Raw genomic sequence first — 17889 nt, 5'->3', positions numbered from 1 at the left:
GAAGGCTGAGGTGGGGAGGATTGAAATTCAAGGCCACCCTGGGTAAATAGTTCTGGAGACCCCATCTCCAAAGTAGCCAGAGCAAAATGGACTGGAGGTGTGGCTGTAAACACTGTTGCTTATACCACGGCCTTAGAACATTTTTTTGAGATGAGTATCTTACTATGTAGCCCATGCTGGCCTTGAACTCGCCATCCTTCTGCCTTTGCTTCCGGAGTGGTGGGATTACAGGCGTGCCTGAAGAACCCAGTCCCTCAGTGTAAACCCTTGGAACAAAATTTCACAGCCTAGCCCTTACTCGGACTTCATGCATGCACTGTAATATCTTCTGTTTAATTCTGTTTCATTAATGGAAAAGTCATGTTCTCAGCCCACTAAATTCATTCCAGAGTCCGCTAATGGATCGTGTTTGGCAATTTGAAAACTACAGCCCTAAGAAATTCCAAGAGACGTATTTGGGGATATTAATTGCAGTTTTGTGGAAAATGGAGAAAAAAAAGGAAGACAGCCAGTGTCTCACACCACGAGAAAGGCTGAATGAGCTGTGGTTTACGCACACACGCGGGGCTCCCAGGCAGCATAGATGGGTGGGTGACCTGACACAAGCACCAAGTAGCATGAGTCATGAAAGCATAATGATGACTGAACCGGGTGGAGTGTGTCCCCACCCCCACCTCCAAATTCTGTTCACTTTTACCTACGAATGTAGCCATATTTGGAAATAGGGTGATGGAGGAGGTAATCAGGTAAAAATGAGGCTATACTGGATTAGGGTGAGCTTGACTGGTGTGACTGGTGTTTTTATAGGAGGGAAATCTGGCCTGGGCATGGTGGTGCTTGTCTGTAATCTGTGGGAGACTGAGGCAGGAAAAATGAAGAGTTTGAGGCCAGCCTGGGCCTCACAGTAGTGAGACCCTGTTTCAAACAAAGAAGAAAGAAGAAAAGGAAGAAATTTGATCAGAACACCATACACCATGTGAGGACACAGGTGAGATTGGAGTAATCTATCCAAAGCCAGGGGTTGTCTCTCTCTCTCTCTCTCTCTCTCTCTCTCTCTCTCTCTCTCTTTCCCTCTCTGTTCCTCTCCCCTTCCCCCGCCCCCTCTTTCTCAACAGGTTCTTACTATGTAGCCCAGGCTGGCCTCGAACGCTTGATTTTTCCTGCCTCAGTCTCCCAAGTGCTGGGATTACAGGCGTGTGCCACCACACCTGGTAGAACCAATGCACTGTTATTTGGTGTTACAAATGTATGAGAATATAGTATGGAAATGTTTGCAGAGGTCTAAATATCAAATCCAGGGTTCAGAGCAGGGAAAGGTTGGGCTGTGAGGCCACGTTGGGATCTCAACCAGACCACTATTGCTTTTATTGTAAAAATTTGGATTGCAAGCTGGGTGCTGGTGTTTCACACCTGTAACCCTAGCTACTCAGGAGGCAGAGATCAGGAGGATCACAGTTCGAAGCCAGCCGGGGCAAATAGTTTGCAAACGCTATCTTGAAAAAAACCCATCACAAAAAATTGGGCTGGTGGAATGGCTCAAGGTGAGGGCCCCGAGTTCAAGCCACAGTACCAAAAAAAATTTTTGGATCGCATATACATATTTTTAATATATTACTTATTTTTATTATTTACTGAAGTAGATTGAAATACTGATCTCAGTTCTTTATTCTTTTTTTTGGGGGGGAGACAGGGGTTTGAACTCAGGTCTTCACACTTGCAAAGTGGGCACTCTACCACTTGAGCCATGTCTCCAGTCCATTTTACTCCAGTTATTTTGGAGATGGGGTGTCTCGAACATTTGTCCCAGTTGGCTTTCAACCTCGATCTTCCAGATCTCAGCCTCCCAAGTAGGCAGGATTACAGAAGGGAGCCACTGGAGCCAGGCATGTGTGCATATTTTCATATTTACTTTGCAAATATAAAACTTGAGATGTTTGGATGGCAGAGTGGCTCCAGTGGTAGAGCACCTGCCTTGCAAGCGTGAGGCCCTGAGTTCAAACTCCAGTGCCACCTTAAAAAAGAAATGTTATGTTAACCTTGGATTTACCATACCGTATAATCATACACACACACACACACACACGTAGATAAAATCTCCAGGAGAATTGAAACTATATGTACACATAAAGACTTGCAGAAACAGCCTATACATCCATCAAAAATTAAAAAGGTTCTCCAGGCCAGCCTTCAGTAGCTCACACCTATAATCCTAGCTATGCAGGAGGCAGAGGTCAGGAGGATATCGGTTCGAGGCCATCCCGGGCAAATAGTTCGTGAGACCCTATCTTGAAAATACCTGACACAGCTGGGCGTTGGTGCCTCACACCTGTAATCCTAGCTACTCGGGAGGCAGCGATCAGGAGGATCGCGGTTCAAAGCCAGTTCGAGCAAATAGTTCTTGAAACCCTTTCTTGAAAAAACCCTTCACAAAAAAATAAGGCTGGTGGAGTGGCTCAAGGTGAAGGCCCTGAGTTCAAGCCCCAGTACCACACAAAAAAAAAAATGGAGTAACCACATGAGGGCGCTCTGAGCACATGGTTGTCTCCTCCCTTGGGACTATGTTGTTCTGGTCCCCACAGTCTGGCTACGCCTCTTTTCCTGGCCCCACCCAGAACCTGACCACGCCCCTGGCCACACCCCCAGACCTTAGTCCCGCCCTAAAGCACTGGTCACACCCCTAAGATTGAGCCAAATTCCCCCTCCCCACTCCCTAATCTCTGGCCACAGATCCTGCAGACTCAGAAACGCTTAGAAACACAGACCCTTAGAAATCTTAGGCGTCACACCCAGCACCACAAACCCCAAAACGCTTAAGACAACCACCAAGAAAAGTCCCCTAGACTTTTACACTCTTTTAACGTGAAATACCTTCGAGTTTTCAGGGAAGTTGCCCGGGTCCCGTAGAGTCGTCTTGCCTAAACCTCACCCAGAGTTGCAAGTGTCATCAATTTATTTCTTAACCGCTGTTCTCTGTCTCCCCGTCCACCCTCCCAACCATCTGGGAACACCCTTCGCCTCATCCTGCTTACCTCTAAATATGACTGTTGCATACCTAGGTTTGAGGACATTTCTCTTACACACCAACAGTAGTCTGACTTTTTTTTTTTTCCCCCTTGGCAGTGCTGGGGGTTTGAACTCACGGCCTTGCACTTGCCAGACAAGTGCTCTATCGCTTGAGCTCTACTCCAATCTTTTTGCTTATATTTTGTTTTTCAGACAAAGAATTCATAACTTTACCCAGGTTGGCCTTGAATTCTAGATCCTCTTGCCTCTGTCTTCCAAGTAGCTGGGATTACAGGCGTGCACCACCGTGCCTGGCTCCAAGTTGTACTTTATGTCATAATTTTTCTCCTGGTTCGGGATCCAATTCAGGGTCATGTGTTTGGTTCCCATGTCTCTAGGTTTTTCTCTGGCTGATATAGTTTCTCAGGCTTTCTTTGTGTTTCATGAAATTGACATTTTTGAAGATTACAGGCCAGTTATTTTTTTAGGATGTCCCCATGATTGGGTTTCTCTGGTGCTTCCTTGTGGTTAGAGTGTGGTAGCAGTAATATCCTAGAAGTGATGCTGGTGTCCTCAGTGCATGGTATCACAAGGCATACGATGTGCATCATGCATCGTCCCATTTTTGATGATGAATTTGATCCGTAGGAAATGGAACCCAGGACCCATAGACTCACCAAGTAAATTCTTCCTTCTCCAGACCTCAGTTTACCTTTCTGTAAAATAGAAGCTGGGCTGACATGAAGGTCTGCAAACACACTGCAAGAACAGATGCATTGTCTGGCACCAGTGGCTCAGGCCGGTAATCCTAGCTACTCAGGAGGCAGAGATCAGGAGGATTGAGGTTTGAAGCCAGCCTGGGCAAATAGTTCACAAGCCCCTATCTCAAAAAAAAAAAAAATGATTGGCAGAGTGGCTCAAGTCATAGAGTGCCTGCCTAGCAAGCATGAGGCCCTGAGTTCAAATCCAAGTGACCCCCCCCTAAAAAAGGCCAGACTGGTGGTACACTCCTATAATCCCAGCTACTTGGGAGACAGAGACAGAGGATCTTGGTTTGAGATCAGCCTGGGCAAAGTTAGAATGATGCCCATCTCAACAAACAAGCTGAGTATGGTGGTGTATGGCTGCAATTCCAGCTACTTGGGATGTGGATCAAAGTGCAAGCCCAGCCCAGGCAAAAGCAAGAGAGACCCTATCCAAAACATAATTAAAGCAAAAAGGACTGGGGGCATGGTTCAAGTGGTAGAGCACCTTTCTAGCAAGCAAAAGGCCCCGAGTTCAAACCCCAATATTGCCAAAAAAAAAATGGCCACATGGGTTAATCCAGAGTGGTGAAAACAAGTGATATTTTGCCACAGAGGCTGGGTCCCTGAGAAATGCATTGAGGGCTGACCCCAGAATGCTGGGCTGGTCACCCATGAGGGATGAGGTTTGGTGGTCGGGGTGATGGCTTCTCTCTGCAGGGAAGGACCCCAACACGTGGCACCAGGCTGTGCTCAGCACACTCCTTAAGTCTTTCTCATCACCAGCCCTGGAAGGTGGGTCATTGTTATTGTGCAGATGAGGAAACTGAGGCTCAGCGTGGTTAAGTCACCTTGCCCAGGGTCATGCAGTCATTGAGGACAGGGCTCTGATATGACAGATACACGTGCTGTCTTCAATAGCCATCCTCTCCTCTTCCTTTTGAAACACACTTCTGAATGTCAGCTGGGTATATGCTTCCCAGCTAAAACTACATCTCCCAGCATCCATTGCATTAGGTGTGACCATGTGACTAAAATTTGGTCACTAAGGTGTGATGTATTTGACTTCTGGGTTGTAGACTTAACGGCAGAGATACACTTGGATGCCTTCTTTCCTTCCTCCCTCCCTCCTTTCATCCCTTCTTCCCCTCCTTCCCTATTTCCTTTCCCTCTCTGCCTCTCTTCCTTCCCAATGCTTGGAGTGTGAATGTGATGGTGGGAGCTGAAGCAGCCATTTTGGACTGCATGGTGGAAGTGTGGAGGGAAAAATAGATTTAATATTATTTAAGGTACTGTTTATTTATTTTCTTACAATAGTGGAATAAAAAACTCAAGCTAACACACATGTCTAAGATCTCGTTATCTCATTTTCAATCAGGACCAAGACTGGATCCCCTCATCTCCATGTTTGTTTTCTGTCCTCAGTATTAATTCTCGTAAGATAATGACACAGCCCGATTTGTCAAGTTCTTCTTTTGCACCATGGCCTATGATAAGCACCGGATGCAAGTCGTTCATGTGTAATCCTCAGAGAAACCCTTCCAGGTAGACATTATTATTGTATCCTCATTTTTTGTGTGGGATGGGACTGGGCTTTGAACTCAGGGCTTTGTGCTTACAAAGCAGGCAGTCTGCTGCTTGAGCCACACTTCCAGTCCATTTTACTCTGGTTATTTTGGAGATCCTCCTGATCTCAGCTTCCCAAATAGGTAACATTATAGGCGTGAGCCACCTGCTCCTGGCTTTATACCCTCATTGTTACAGATAACGAAATGGGCTCAGAACCATGAAATTACCTGAACGAGGTTGCACAGCCAGGAAATGGAACACTGGGACTTGAACTCACTTCTGACTTCAGGGCCTGAGATCCTATATCCTTCCCAGTAGTGCCAATTGCAGCATATGCATGGTCTTTACCATGTACACTTAGAACCTAGACACAGCCATTGGGCTTGGTGGTGCACCCTTGCAATCCCAGCTACTTGGGAGGCAGAGGCAAGAAGATCTTGTGTTTGAGGCCAGACCACACAAAGTTAGGGAGACTCTGCCTCAAAAACAAAATACAGGCTAGGTACAGTGTTTCATTCAGCTATTGAGGAGGTGGAAATTGGGAGGATCTTGGTTCAAGGACAGCCTACGCAAAAAGTTATTGAGATTCCATCTCAACCACTAAGTTTGTCTTCCTAGCTACTTGGGAGGCATAAATAGGAGGATTGAGGTCCAAGCGAGCCTTGGAATAAAGCAAGACCCTATCTCAAAAATAACCAACACAAAAACGGCTTGGGGCATGGCTCAGCTGGAAGCGTTCTCACTTAGCAAGCTGGAAGCCCTGAGTTCCAACCCCCAGTACTGCCAAAAAAAAAGCCCCTCTAAACCAAAACAAAACGAAACCAAACTGTGAGAGAATACATTTTGTGACATTTTTTCCCCCTTAGTACTGGTGATTAGACTCAGGGTCTTATACTTGCATCTGTGTCATTTTAACCCCTGAATTTGTGGTTATTTGTGACAGTGGCCACAGCAAATGAATACAAACCCCAGTTGTCACATGGAGACATACCAGGGGTCAAAGCAGAAGCGTTGTTTCTCAGGAGGCCCCATGAAGCCACTGAATAAAATGTGACCCACCACATGAGGCAAGTCACATGGAAACCATCCCTTCAGGAACAGTCAAAAAACACCACCCACAGCTACCCAGAACTGAGTCCCAGTGGCTCCTGCCTGTAATCCTAGCTACTCAGAAGGCAGCAAGGTCCCTCAGAAGGGATCAAGGTTCAAAGCCAGCCCAGGCAAATAGTTCATGAGACCCTATCTTGAAAACAAAGCCTTCACAAAAAAGGGCTGGTGGAGTGGCTCAAGGTGTAGGCCTTGAGTTCAAGCCCCAGTACTACAAAAAACAAAACCAAAAACCGAAAACAAAACAAAACAACAGCTACCAGAGACCATGAGAACTGTAGTCAGCTGAAGGTCCCCTGGGACCCACAAACTGGAGTTCTTTGGAAACACACCCACACACAAGAGGACACTGTGGCATGTACCAGGATTACCTGGGAAGATGTCAAAACAGTGGCCCAGTGACAATTCATGATTAAACATACTACACTCTGGGCACTGGTGGCTCACATCTGTAATGCTAGCTACTTAGGAGTCTAAGATCAGGAGGATGGAGGTTTGAGGCCAGCCCAAGCAAATAGTTCTCGAGACTCCATCTCCAAAATAACCAGAGCAAAATGGACTGGAGGTGTGACTCAAGTGTGAAACCCTGAGCTCAAACCCCAGTCCCACCAAATTAAATAAATAAATAAAAATAAAAACACACTACAAGTCACACCTCCGAAGTTCACAATGTCACCCACAGCCCACAGGTGCGCACACACACTCCATTCAGACCTCCTCAGGACAGAGGCCTGGCTAAGCCAGGGGTATGGTACAAAAATAGTTTATTACAAAAGAAATTCAACAAAATGCCTAATAATTTACATTGTTATCAGTTTCTGCCTCTGGGTAGAGGGTTCCCTGGTTCTACCAGTTCTGGGAAACACTTGGGTGGGGAGATGGCAGACAGGTGGCCAGTGCCAGGGAGTAATGGGTGAATCCTGGGTGGGGTGGGGATGGGGGGGGTGGGGGGGTGGGAACAACACGGACAGGAGATGGGGAAAGATCTATGCACAAAAGAGGGGTTCAGGTTGTAGGCGCATGTGCCTTACTGCACCAATGGTCCCAAAGATTGGGGGGGGGGCAGAGTGACATCTTCACAGTTTCCAGAAGGGTTTGCCCCGTGGGGTTCAGGGGGCCCCCTCCTCATGAGTCCAGATCTGCCCCCCCCATCCTTCTCAGCTGTCTCCTGGAGTTGGGGAGGGGGGCAACGGCCGGCCAGGGCCTCGGAGGACCCCAGGGAAGTGCAGAAAGGTGGGCGGAGATGGGGGATGAAGGAAGAAGTTGGGAGAAGCCAGAGGGAATCCTGGGGGGTCCTTGTGGGGAGACTGGGAGGGCGAAGAGGATGGCGATGCAGACAGAAGTCCTGTGGAAGGAAGAGAGAGGAGGCTGAGGGCGCGGGGGAAGGCGCTGGGCTAAGCGGGGTCCTGGGGCGGCAGGCGGGGGGGGGGCGAGGGGGGGGGGAAGCGAGCACTCACCGTTAGAGCTGAGACGGCTGCTGCTCTCGGGGGAGGTGGCGGCACTGCGCTCCGGGGAGGGCTCCCTCTGTGTTGCCGAGGCAGCCCGGGTGGCCTTCCCCCTGAGGATGTCGATGACCTGTGGGAAGAGGGGGGTCATCCCCAGGCCACATCTGCCTTCACCGCCTTCCCTCTCTCTGTCTCTCCTGGATCACTGGTCTTCTGGCCAGGGTCCGCCACCTCCACTGAGGGCCTCTCCTCAGCAGGTGAAGGCGGACAGGACCTTCTTTCCTTTTTTAATTACCTTTTTATTGCGGCACGTCAATACATGCACATACTGTATTTTGATCGTATTCAATACATCTATAATTCTTCCTCATCTCTCTCCTCCCCCGCTTTTTGTGACATTACTAGGGTTTGAACTCAGGGCTTTGCTCCCATTAGCCAGGCCTCCCCCATACTTTTTTTTTTTTTTTTACAATTTTAATGGATTTCATTGCTATTTTCATATACGCATATAAAGTACTTCGAACATATTCACCCCCCCATCGTCCTCTCCTCTTTCTTTGTGCCTCAGTCCTCCTCGCCTCTCACCTGCGCGTCTCCACGCACACGGCTCCCTGCACCCTTGCACCTCACCTGCTAAGAACCTGCAGAATGTGTGATTCGCATGCGCACGCCCCTGCCTAGGCCACGCCCCCTCCCCAGGGCCACGCCCCCACCAGTGGGCACAGGCGCCCCAGGAGCGCGCACTTACCCTGTGGCTGCGGGCCACCATGAGCGGCGTGTCGTTGTGACAGTTCTTGAGGCCGCTGTCCGCTCCGCTGCGGACCAGCGTGCGCACGAGCGGCAGGAGCCCGCGGCCGGACGCCGAGTGCAGCGCCGAGCTGCCCGAGTACATCTGAGCGTTCACGTTGGCACCGTGCTGCGGGGCGGCACGCGTGGGTCAGCAGCCCCACGGGCGGGCTCGGGGTGCAGGGAAGGGCGGGGTCAGAACTTAGAAAGGAACTAGGTGGGGTCGGGAAGCTAGGCCGGGCGTAGTGGTGCAAGACTGTAATCCCATCCCAGCACCGGGGAAGCTAAGGCAGGAGGATCGCGAGTTTTTGAGGTCAGGCTGAGCTACATTACGAGTTCAAGGATAGCCTGGACTACATAGCAAGACTCTGTCTTTAAAAAAAAAAAAAAAAAAAAAGAGGAGGAAGACAAGGGGGAGGAGGAGGAAAAGGATGGAGAGAAGGTGGAAGCTACCAGACCGGCAGATGTAGGTAGGGGCGCAGTCTGAAGGGAAGGGTCCCAGGTCTGGCTGGGATCATGGATAGAGTCGGGGCAGAAAGACAGAGTGGACATAGGGTCAGAGCCGGAAGGCGGGGTTACGAGGCTATCTCAGGCTGGGCACGGCCGCTGAGGGGACCAGGGATGAATGAGACAAGCTGACAGCCAGGGGAGTGAAGTCAGAGAGCTGAGAACGAGCCAGAGCCCGAAGTGGAAAGCGCGGGTCAGTGCCAGGGGCGGCGGTGACAGCTGGGTTGTGGTCAGAGGAGGGACAGGGAAGGGACGGACCCACCTGCAGCAGCAGCTGCACCATGCTAAGGCTGTTGTTTTCTACGGCGTGGATGAGCGGGGAGCGGCCGCTCTTAATGTCCTGCGGTGGGGACGAGAGGTCTTTGAGTCCCCAAGCTTTGCGCAGAGCCGGCGGCCAGGATCCCACCGCTTGGTCCAGCCTCGGTCCAGTTAGACTCCAAGCCCCGCCCACCCGGGACGCTCCTCCCTCCGGCCCCGCCCCTGACCACGCCCCCCATCGCTCAGGCCCCCGCCCCTCACTGCGCCCCATTGCTCACCACAGCGTCGATGTCCGCGCCGCGCTCCAGCAGGAGCAGCACCGATTCTTGGCACTCACTGTTCACCGCCACGTGCAGGGCAGTGAGCCCTGAGAGGGGGGGAGCCGTCGTCAAACCCTGGCCTGGGCCTTTGCGAAGTCCGATGGCCTCCAGGTCCCGAACGACAGCCCCACCCTGCCTCGCAGTGAGGACTCACCGTCGTAATTGCGGGCCTCCAGATCCACCGTGCCCGGGGCCGCGCTGTCCAGCAGTGCCCGAAGGCAGGTTGGGCTACGGTGCTCGCACGCCAGGTGAGCTGCCGTCTGGCCATGGCGATCCAGCGCCATGGGGCTGGCACCAGCTGTCACCAGGAGCCGGACCACAGACGGTAATGTGGTGATCACAGCCAGGTGGAGTGGTGTCTAGAAAACAGGGACAATGAGGGACCGGTGTCTAGCCTTACACCCCTGTCCTGCCTCCCAGCCTCCATCTTAACCCGGGAATGGAAGTTTGGGGTACCCCCTCCCCCAGATTCTAGAGGCAGCCTCCCTTTCTTCTAAGAGCCTAAAAGTCGGGGCCGCCAATCTCTCCTTTCCCCAGGACCTCCTCCTCACCAGGATCCCTCCCAGGATCAAGGACTTCCAAGGCCCCATCCAAGCCAGAGCCTGGAGTGGTTGAGCCCCAAGTCCAGGCCCCCCATCCCCTCCACTATCAGGCCCAGGCCCGCAGCCGCCTCACCTGCCGAAGGTGATTGTAGACATCTAGCTCTCGGCCGCCATGCTGGAAAAGGTTGACTAGCCGGTGGACAGCATGCAGGTTAGCCTGCACCACAGCAATGTGGAGAGGCCTGCAGGGTGGGACAGGAGCAGTCTCAGACGTTGGGGGCCGTCACCTCTCAGCCCCACTGTTGGCAGTGCTAACTCTAATGTGCATGGGACACTTCTCCTCCTGCTGCCCTCCACCCTGGGGCTTCATCCTGGATTATTCCACCCTAGCCAAAAGGACACGCCTCCCCCTTCAAAGTCCTCACCTTGACCACATACAGCTCTCCCCCATTTTTGGCAATACTGGAATTTGAACTCAGGACCTTGAGCTCAGTAGGCAGGTGCTCTGCCACTTAAGCCACACCCCCAGTCCTTTTTGCTTTAGTTATTTTTCAGGTAGGGTCTCATATTTTTGCGCAGGGCCCGACCTCTGACTGTGATCCTCCTTTCAAGTAGCTGGGATGACAGACATTGCAGCGACCACTGCCCAGATGTTTTTGTTGAGATGAGGGGGTCTCACTTTTTACTGGGACTAGCCTTGAACTGCCATCCTCCAATCTGAGTAGCTGGGATTACAGATGTGAGCCATGGCAGGGCCTGGCCTTGAAATTTCCATCCTCCTGCCTCAGCCTCCCAAGTCTATGTAATCTCTTTTCCCCTGTTGGATCTCCCTTGACCACACCTCCTTGCTTCCCCTGGCTCTGCGGTGCCCACACTGGCCTCCATCTGTGCACTTCAGACATAGCAAGTGTGCTTGCAGAGTTGTTCCCTGCCTGGAACAGTCTTCCCCAGATGTCAGCGGGAGCACAGCTTTGACTAAAAGTGGGAAAGCGGTCATTGCTCTGGAACTGGACTTCTAAGTCTAGAACCATTTTCTAGATTGAAGGACACTTTTTTTTTTTTCCACTAGTGGGGTTTGAACTCATGTTTGCTAGACAGGAACTCTACCATTTGCACCACAGCCATTTTTTTGCTCTAGTTATTTTTTAAGTATGGCCTCCTGTTTTTGTCTGGGCTAGAATGGATTTCGATCCTTGTGCTTATGATTCCTGAGTAGCTGGGATGACAGGTGCACACCACCATATCCAGTTTTTTTTTGTTGTTTTGACATAGGATCTCGCTAACTTTTTGCCTAGCCTGGCTTCCAACCTTGATTCCAACCTTGATCCTCGCAATCTCTGCTATATATAGTCATTTGCCACCATACCCAGCCTCGAAGGACTCATTGATCTAGGTTATGGGGTCATCAGCTCTCAGACAACCCGGGAATTACCCCTTAGCCAAAGAGACCTGTTTGCCCAAGGTCATGCCCTGTGGGGATGTGGGCACCTGCCAGCACCCCCAGGGACTGCTCAATGCTGTCACAGGGAGCCCCAGCTTCCTGGTTCCAATTCTGAAAGGCACCCAGCTTCCACATTGCCTGTGGGAGACTGAGACCCTGTGGACAGGAAACTCAGCTTCTCCCTCTGCCCTCACCGGATTTCTTCCCCATAGGTGTTGATGGGAGAGCTCTCTTCAGTGTCGCTTCCCAGGGACCCCAGCTTGGAAGAACCATTCAGCACTGACAAGCATGTACGAACATGTGGTTGCCTGGGGTGGGGGGACAGAGCTGGGGACACCAGGACCTTGCTAAGGCAGGAAAGCTGTGGCTCCCCCCAACAGTGCCATGAGCACCCGGAATCCACAGATGGATTCAACTTCTCCGGGTGATTCTGAGTGGGGGAATCCTGGGACCCGGGCGGGCTTTGGTGGGACTCAGCTTACCAGGGGTGCAAAATCGGCCACAGCGCCCCCTAGTGGGAGCCAGGGAAAAGTCACGTTGCTGTAGGAGCCCCACTTTTCCTCCCCTGGGAAGTACTGTCCACAGTAGTGCCACATGCCAGGACGGATTATACAGGTGAATCCTTGAACTTGGATTTGATCCACGAAAGCCAAATGTAAACAGAAAATGTTGGGGGAGGGGCTGGCTCTGCACCAGGGGTCCTTGGGACCCCCTTACCCCTTGCTTCCCTACATCTCCCTGGACACCAGGCCTGGGTCCGTCTCAGGGCGGGCGGGGTTAAGTAAGGGCAGAGCAGCTGAATGATTTCAGAGAAATCGTCCAGGCCTGAGTTCCCATAAACGCGCGGGCCGCAGGGGGTGGGGCGGGGCTGGAGGAAGTGGGGACGGGAGGGGCGGCCCAGCCCTCGGACTTCCAGTAACAGGTCTGTCGGGCGGGGCTCCGCTTCCTGCTCCCGGGGGAGGGAAGTCTGTCCCGCCGGGGATCTACCCAGTCATTCCCCCCCCCGCACCCCAACATCCATTTATCAAATGGGGCGGGGGAGGAAGGGCTTCCTGGAGGGACAAAACCCAGAGTTCTTTAGCCTGGGGGCCCCTCTGGCGCTCCACCCCGTTGGGCTCAGACTCCAACTGGCTCCCTGTCCCCCCTATATCCTGCCATCCACCCCCAAAGTCTCTTGGGAGCTGAGAACACAGCGCCACAACTCTTCTTTGAGAATGTGGACTTCCCAGTCATTTTGAGCTCTAGGTCTTCCAGTTGCGCTTCCCTTCCTTGCCCCCCCCACCACCCCCGAACCCTGCATCCCCACCCTTGCCCCTTTGGAGACACAGACTTGCAGGCCCCTAGGCACGACCAGTTTCACAGCACACGTACCACGGTGTGATTGCACGAGTATTCATTTTATATTGATTATTTTCCCGAGCTGGGGCTGGAACCCATGGCCTGGCGCATGCGTGGTACAACCCCCTCATTCCCCAACCCCCCCGCCCCCTGGGGTCCAGTTTAACGTTCTGCTGTGTGCTGTCTGGGGATTCTGCAAATTCATGCAACTGATCTTGCCCCTGAGGCCTCTCTGGGCGCCAAGTCCTGAAGCTATCCCCCCTTTTGTCCCAACACTCTTGGAGATCAAGGAGTATATATAGCACCCCAACTTCTGCCCTGTGGGCACAGAGCATGGGCCCACTCTTTTGGGGACCTTGATTTCTAGCTCCTAATCAATTTGGGATCTAGTTGTTCCCAAGCCTCTTATTGACTTAAAAAGAGCTGAAAGTCCAGCCAGCCTCCAGGACCTTGCTTCTTTGGGGACACAGACTTAACGTTCCCTGCCCACCCCCGCCCCGAGTGGAGTGGGGCTGGGCTGGTGGCTGAGGCTGGGGCTGTCCTTTCCGGTAAAGTCTAGGCCCCAGCGGAAGGGGTTAAGGTCGGAGGGAGCGCGGGGAGGGGGAGGTGAGCGAGTGAAGGGTGCTGACGTGGGGGAGGCAGAGCAGCTGGGCTGCGGTCGCGCTCTGCGGGAAGGGATTTCCCCGACAGGCAGCTGAGGCAGAAGTGTTTGCATTGGGGGAGAGGGAGGGGGGACGGGAACAGGGGTAAGCGGGCTGGGGCTGGAGCCTGGAGGGCCTGTTGTCCTCTTGCTTGCACCCTACTTGGAGGCCACAGACAACTCCCCCCTTGGGGCTGGACACACAAACTAAACCTGCTTCTTAAGTGACCTCCAGAGGTGCCCAGCACAGGACAGCTAGGATTTACTGATTCTTTATGACTCTCAGGCACTTTCTCCTCCACCACCCAGGAGCTCTGTTTAAACACTACCCACTCCCAAGTATGAGCGCTTACTCTTTGCACACTGTCTTTGTGTACATCAGTCATTGCACTGAGTGCTAATCGTGAAAGGCGCTATGGTAAGACCTGGTTTGCAAATGGGGAAACTGAGCTTAGAGACATGAAGTCACCTAATATGTTCTCTGCAGAAACGATCTGTTCATCTCTGCCTCTGGTTCCCAGCCCCCAAACCAGTTCTCACTGCTTTGTATAAATCATCTCAGTTCATCAGGTTTTACAGAGAGGGAAACTGAGCTGAGCACTGGGCTCACACCTGCAATCCTAGCTTCTCAGGAGGCAGAGATCAGGAGGATCGGAGTTAGAAGCCAGCCCGGGGAAGTAGTTTGAGAGACCCTATCTGGAAAAAAATGATCACATAGAAGGGTTGGTGGAGTGGCTCAAGCAGAAAAAGCGCCTGCCTAGCAATAGTGAAGCCCTGAGTTCAAGACCCAGTGACACACACACACACACACACACACACACACAAAAGAGAGGGAAACTGAGGCACAGAAGGGGGAAAAGTGGCCAGCTGGGAGTCAATCCCAGGGTCTGGGCTGGGCTGGGGACTTGGCTCAAGTGATAGAGCACCTGCCTAGCAAGCAAGAGACCCTGAGTTCAAACCCGAGTACAGCCAAAAAACAAGACAGTAGTCCTGGTGGTCAGTTGTACTGAGTGCTTATTTTGTGCTAGACACAGAGCTAAACCCTCCTGTGCAGATTCCTAGGTGACAACCAGGGGGGTTGCGAAATCAGTTTAGGGGATTGTCACATTAATTTAGTGGGCCGTGACAAGGAAACAATGAAGTAAACTAGAATAGAAAAGATCAAATTAGACCTCACGAAGTGGGGGTGAATATTGTTTCATTCTGTGTGATTTTTCCCCCCTTTTCTCACTATGTAGCCCAGGTTGGCCTTGAAGTTGAGATCCTCTTGAATACTAATAGGCCAGGCATGGCGGCTCACGCCTGTAATCCTAGCTACTTAGGAGTTGGAGATCAGGAAGATTGAGGTTTGAGGCTAACCTAGGCACAAAGTTCATGAGTTCTCATCTCAGTGGCTGGCACGGTGGTGCATGCCTGTCATCCCAGCTGTGAGAAGTACAAATAGGAGGACTGAGGTCCAGACTCTCTCAGAGACCTGTCTTAAAAAATAACCAATGCAAAAAGGGCTGGCAAAGTGACTCAGTGGTAGAGCTCCTGCCTAGCAAGCTTGAGGCCCTGAGTTCAAATCCCAGTGCCGTCAAAGTATATTGGTCAGCATTTATTGAATACATAATCTATCAGACTCAGTGCCAGGAGCTGTTCGTGTCCAACTATAGAGAATCAGAAAAATGAACTCTATTCTCATTTTGGGGTTGTGATGAAAAAAATGAGAGGCTGAAGTGTAGCTAGCTTAGTAGTACAGCAGTGCTTACTTAGCATGTCCGAGGACCTGGGTCCAATCCCCAGCTCTGGAAAAAAAAAAAAACTATTGCTCCAAAAACAGTCCTAATGCTCTTTGGAGCCCATTTTTTGGAGGCAGAAACTGAGGCTCAGAGAGGGAAAGGGCCTTACTCAGGGTCACACAGCCAGCAGTGAAGATGGGACTCTAACTTGGCTTCTTTGGAGCTGTGTGCACCCTGTGTTGTGGAGGTTTGAGCACCTCACCCTCCATCTCCCACGAATAAGGAACTGTCACTCACGTGTCTCCATCCTCATCTGCATGGGTAGCCATGGCAATGTCGGCTGACAGAGGGTGTTCCATTTGGCACATTATCGGGTACAGGGGTGCAGGTGGATTCAGCAGAGAAAAGGGGGAGCTGAGAGTCGGGGTGGAGTACAGATGCAGTAAAGATCCTGGAAAAGGGGGCACAGAGAAAGTAACTGAGTGAGGCCAAGCCGCAGCCCCCCCCAGGTCCCTTTAAAGCACCTGCAGCCTCCTTCCCCCCAGCCCTGATAGTCACTGTCTTCTGTGTCTGACCTCCATCTCCTACCAGAAGCCCTTAAAGCTGGACTCCCCACCAATCGCCAGGCAGAGGGACCCCAGGGCCTCTTGGCCCAGTGACTTTGTGGCTAAGAGGGTAAACCAGGAATGTATAAGGTTTGGAGTGAAGATACAGCAGGTTTGGGGAAAGAGGAGGATCAGAAGAGGTGGCGCTCGACCCTGATCAGGTCCTACCGTTGTAAGGGATCTAAGCAAAAGGCAAATCCACACCCACCCATTGCACAGATGGAAAAACTGCGGTATGGATTTTCGCCTAGGGACTGGGAAGAGCTGGGAGGCAGAGGCAGACCTGCTGTACAAATGGGGTAGGAGATGCTGAAACTGGGTAAGACCTGGGGATACTAGAGAAAAGCTCTTCGCAGCTTTGGGGAGGTGGCTGTGGAAGGGACACCCCATCCTTGAAACATGGGCTGAGAATAGTATCAGGCTTTCTGGGCCATCTGTCCTTTCATGGGATTCCCTTCCTGTGGATTTCAGGCTCCTGTGTCCACCACCAGCTCTTGGGACCCTTACGACTTCCATCTGGAGATACCACTTCACCCTACAGCCTTGAGTCCCAGAATTCCCTGTCCTCCCCCATCAGTCCCCAAGCCCTTGTGATTCCAAATAGGACCCTGATCACTTCCGACCACACATAATTGGATGCCCAGAAAGCCAGGTCTCTGTCCTCCTGGTTCTTGGAAACCTGCAGTATCTGGTCACAGGACCTCTGGTTTTCTTCCTTGGATCTTTGTGATTTAACCTTGGGGCGCTCAGAGCCCCAATTCTGCTCTCCTAATTCCCATGCCTCCTGATTTCATTCCCGGGATTTTCACCTCCTGACATTCTCTCAGTCACTCACTCCCATTGACCCCACACTTTTGGATACCATGAAGCCCAGTTTCTCAGACTTGAGGGAGGATTCTTCATAACCTATGTATTTTCAGAGCTTTAATTCTGTGTCCTTGGACGGCAGGCTCTGTCCCCTGGTTCCCTGACACCCCCATATCAGTACCATTGGCCACCATTATCTGTGCCACTTGGCTCCTGGGCTCTGTCCTCCAAGGTCCACTGACCCCTAGATCCTTGGGGCTCTCATATCTGTGTCCCAAGGCACTGCTCTTAGATGATCTTGGATCTGTGTCCCTGGGACCTCAGGTTCCATCTTCTGGTCGCCCAGCTACCCGGAAGCCCATCTGTTGTGTCCCCAGTTCTGTCTCCGAGCTCTGGGTGGCCCCCACCCGGCCCTGATCCGCAGGGGGCCACTCACCGGGGTAGTAAAACGCCTCTGGCCTGGCCAGGCCGTGGGGGACCCCAGGGATCGCGGGCGTGTCGCAGCCGCCACGCAGGGGGTCCAGGGGGGCGACGGGGCCCGCAGCACCGCAGGGGGCGGCGGGCTCCGGGGAGGGCGGGCGCAGGGGGCGCTTGCGGAGCGGCAGCGCGGCGCCGGGGGCTGCGGTGGCCTTGGGCCGGGTGCGCAGGTCCACGGGCCCCTCGTCCATGGCCCCCGCGGGGCATCGGGGCATGGGGCCGCCGGAGACGGCGGCCGAGCGGGCGGCCGGAGCGCGGCGCGGCGCGGCGGCACGGGAGGAGGTTTCTCCGGGCGCCGGGACTTCCCCTGCCGCCGGCTGAACTGAAGGGACTTTTGTCAGGTGGGGCGGTGCCGGGCGCCCGCCTCCCCGCCCCCGGCCCCCCCGGGGCCACCCGTCCGCCCCAGGGGTTTCCTGGACCCGCGCCGCCCCGCCGCGCGCCCGCCCCGCGCCCGGTGCCCAGGGAGGAGGGGCCAGGTCCCACGGTCCCCTCCCCTGTCACCTCCCGCCCCCCTCCATCGGGCTCGGTCGTGCCGATCTGCCTGTCCGTCTGTCTCCAGATCTCTGAGTCTCTATACCTG

General features: G+C 52.8%; 1 protein-coding gene across 1 annotated transcript; it reads right to left on the bottom strand.

The window, feature by feature from the left end:
* Positions 1-7358: 7358 nt before the first annotated feature.
* Bcl3 (BCL3 transcription coactivator) lies at positions 7359-17524 on the bottom strand. Its single transcript, XM_020172990.2, has 9 exons — positions 17269-17524; positions 15718-15871; positions 10414-10522; positions 9893-10097; positions 9697-9785; positions 9423-9500; positions 8616-8783; positions 7880-7997; positions 7359-7767 (listed from the first exon to the last, which is right to left on the bottom strand). The coding sequence occupies exons 1-9, from the start codon at positions 17522-17524 to the stop codon at positions 7580-7582; spliced, it is 1365 nt and encodes a 454-aa protein (XP_020028579.1). The 3' UTR covers positions 7359-7579.
* Positions 17525-17889: the final 365 nt, after the last annotated feature.

Source organism: Castor canadensis, chromosome 16 (assembly GCF_047511655.1).
Source record: "Castor canadensis chromosome 16, mCasCan1.hap1v2, whole genome shotgun sequence".
NCBI classification, from domain to species: Eukaryota; Metazoa; Chordata; class Mammalia; order Rodentia; family Castoridae; genus Castor; species Castor canadensis.
Note: the sequence above shows the minus strand (reverse complement) of the source record. Positions and strands in the feature narration are given on the sequence as shown.

What these genes read in the sequence shown, in the direction of transcription:
- Bcl3 (XM_020172990.2), bottom strand. Translation starts at nt 17,524, where the DNA reads ATGCCCCGATGCCCCGCGGGGGCCATGGACGAGGGGCCCGTGGACCTG. An exon ending in GCGCGGACATCGACGCTGTG is followed by an intron (nt 9,501 to 9,696) that starts GTGAGCAATGGG and finishes TCCCCACCGCAG; the next exon opens with GACATTAAGAGCGGCCGCTC. An exon ending in TGGTGCAGCTGCTGCTGCAG is followed by an intron (nt 8,784 to 9,422) that starts GTGGGTCCGTCC and finishes GCCGCCCCGCAG; the next exon opens with CACGGTGCCAACGTGAACGC.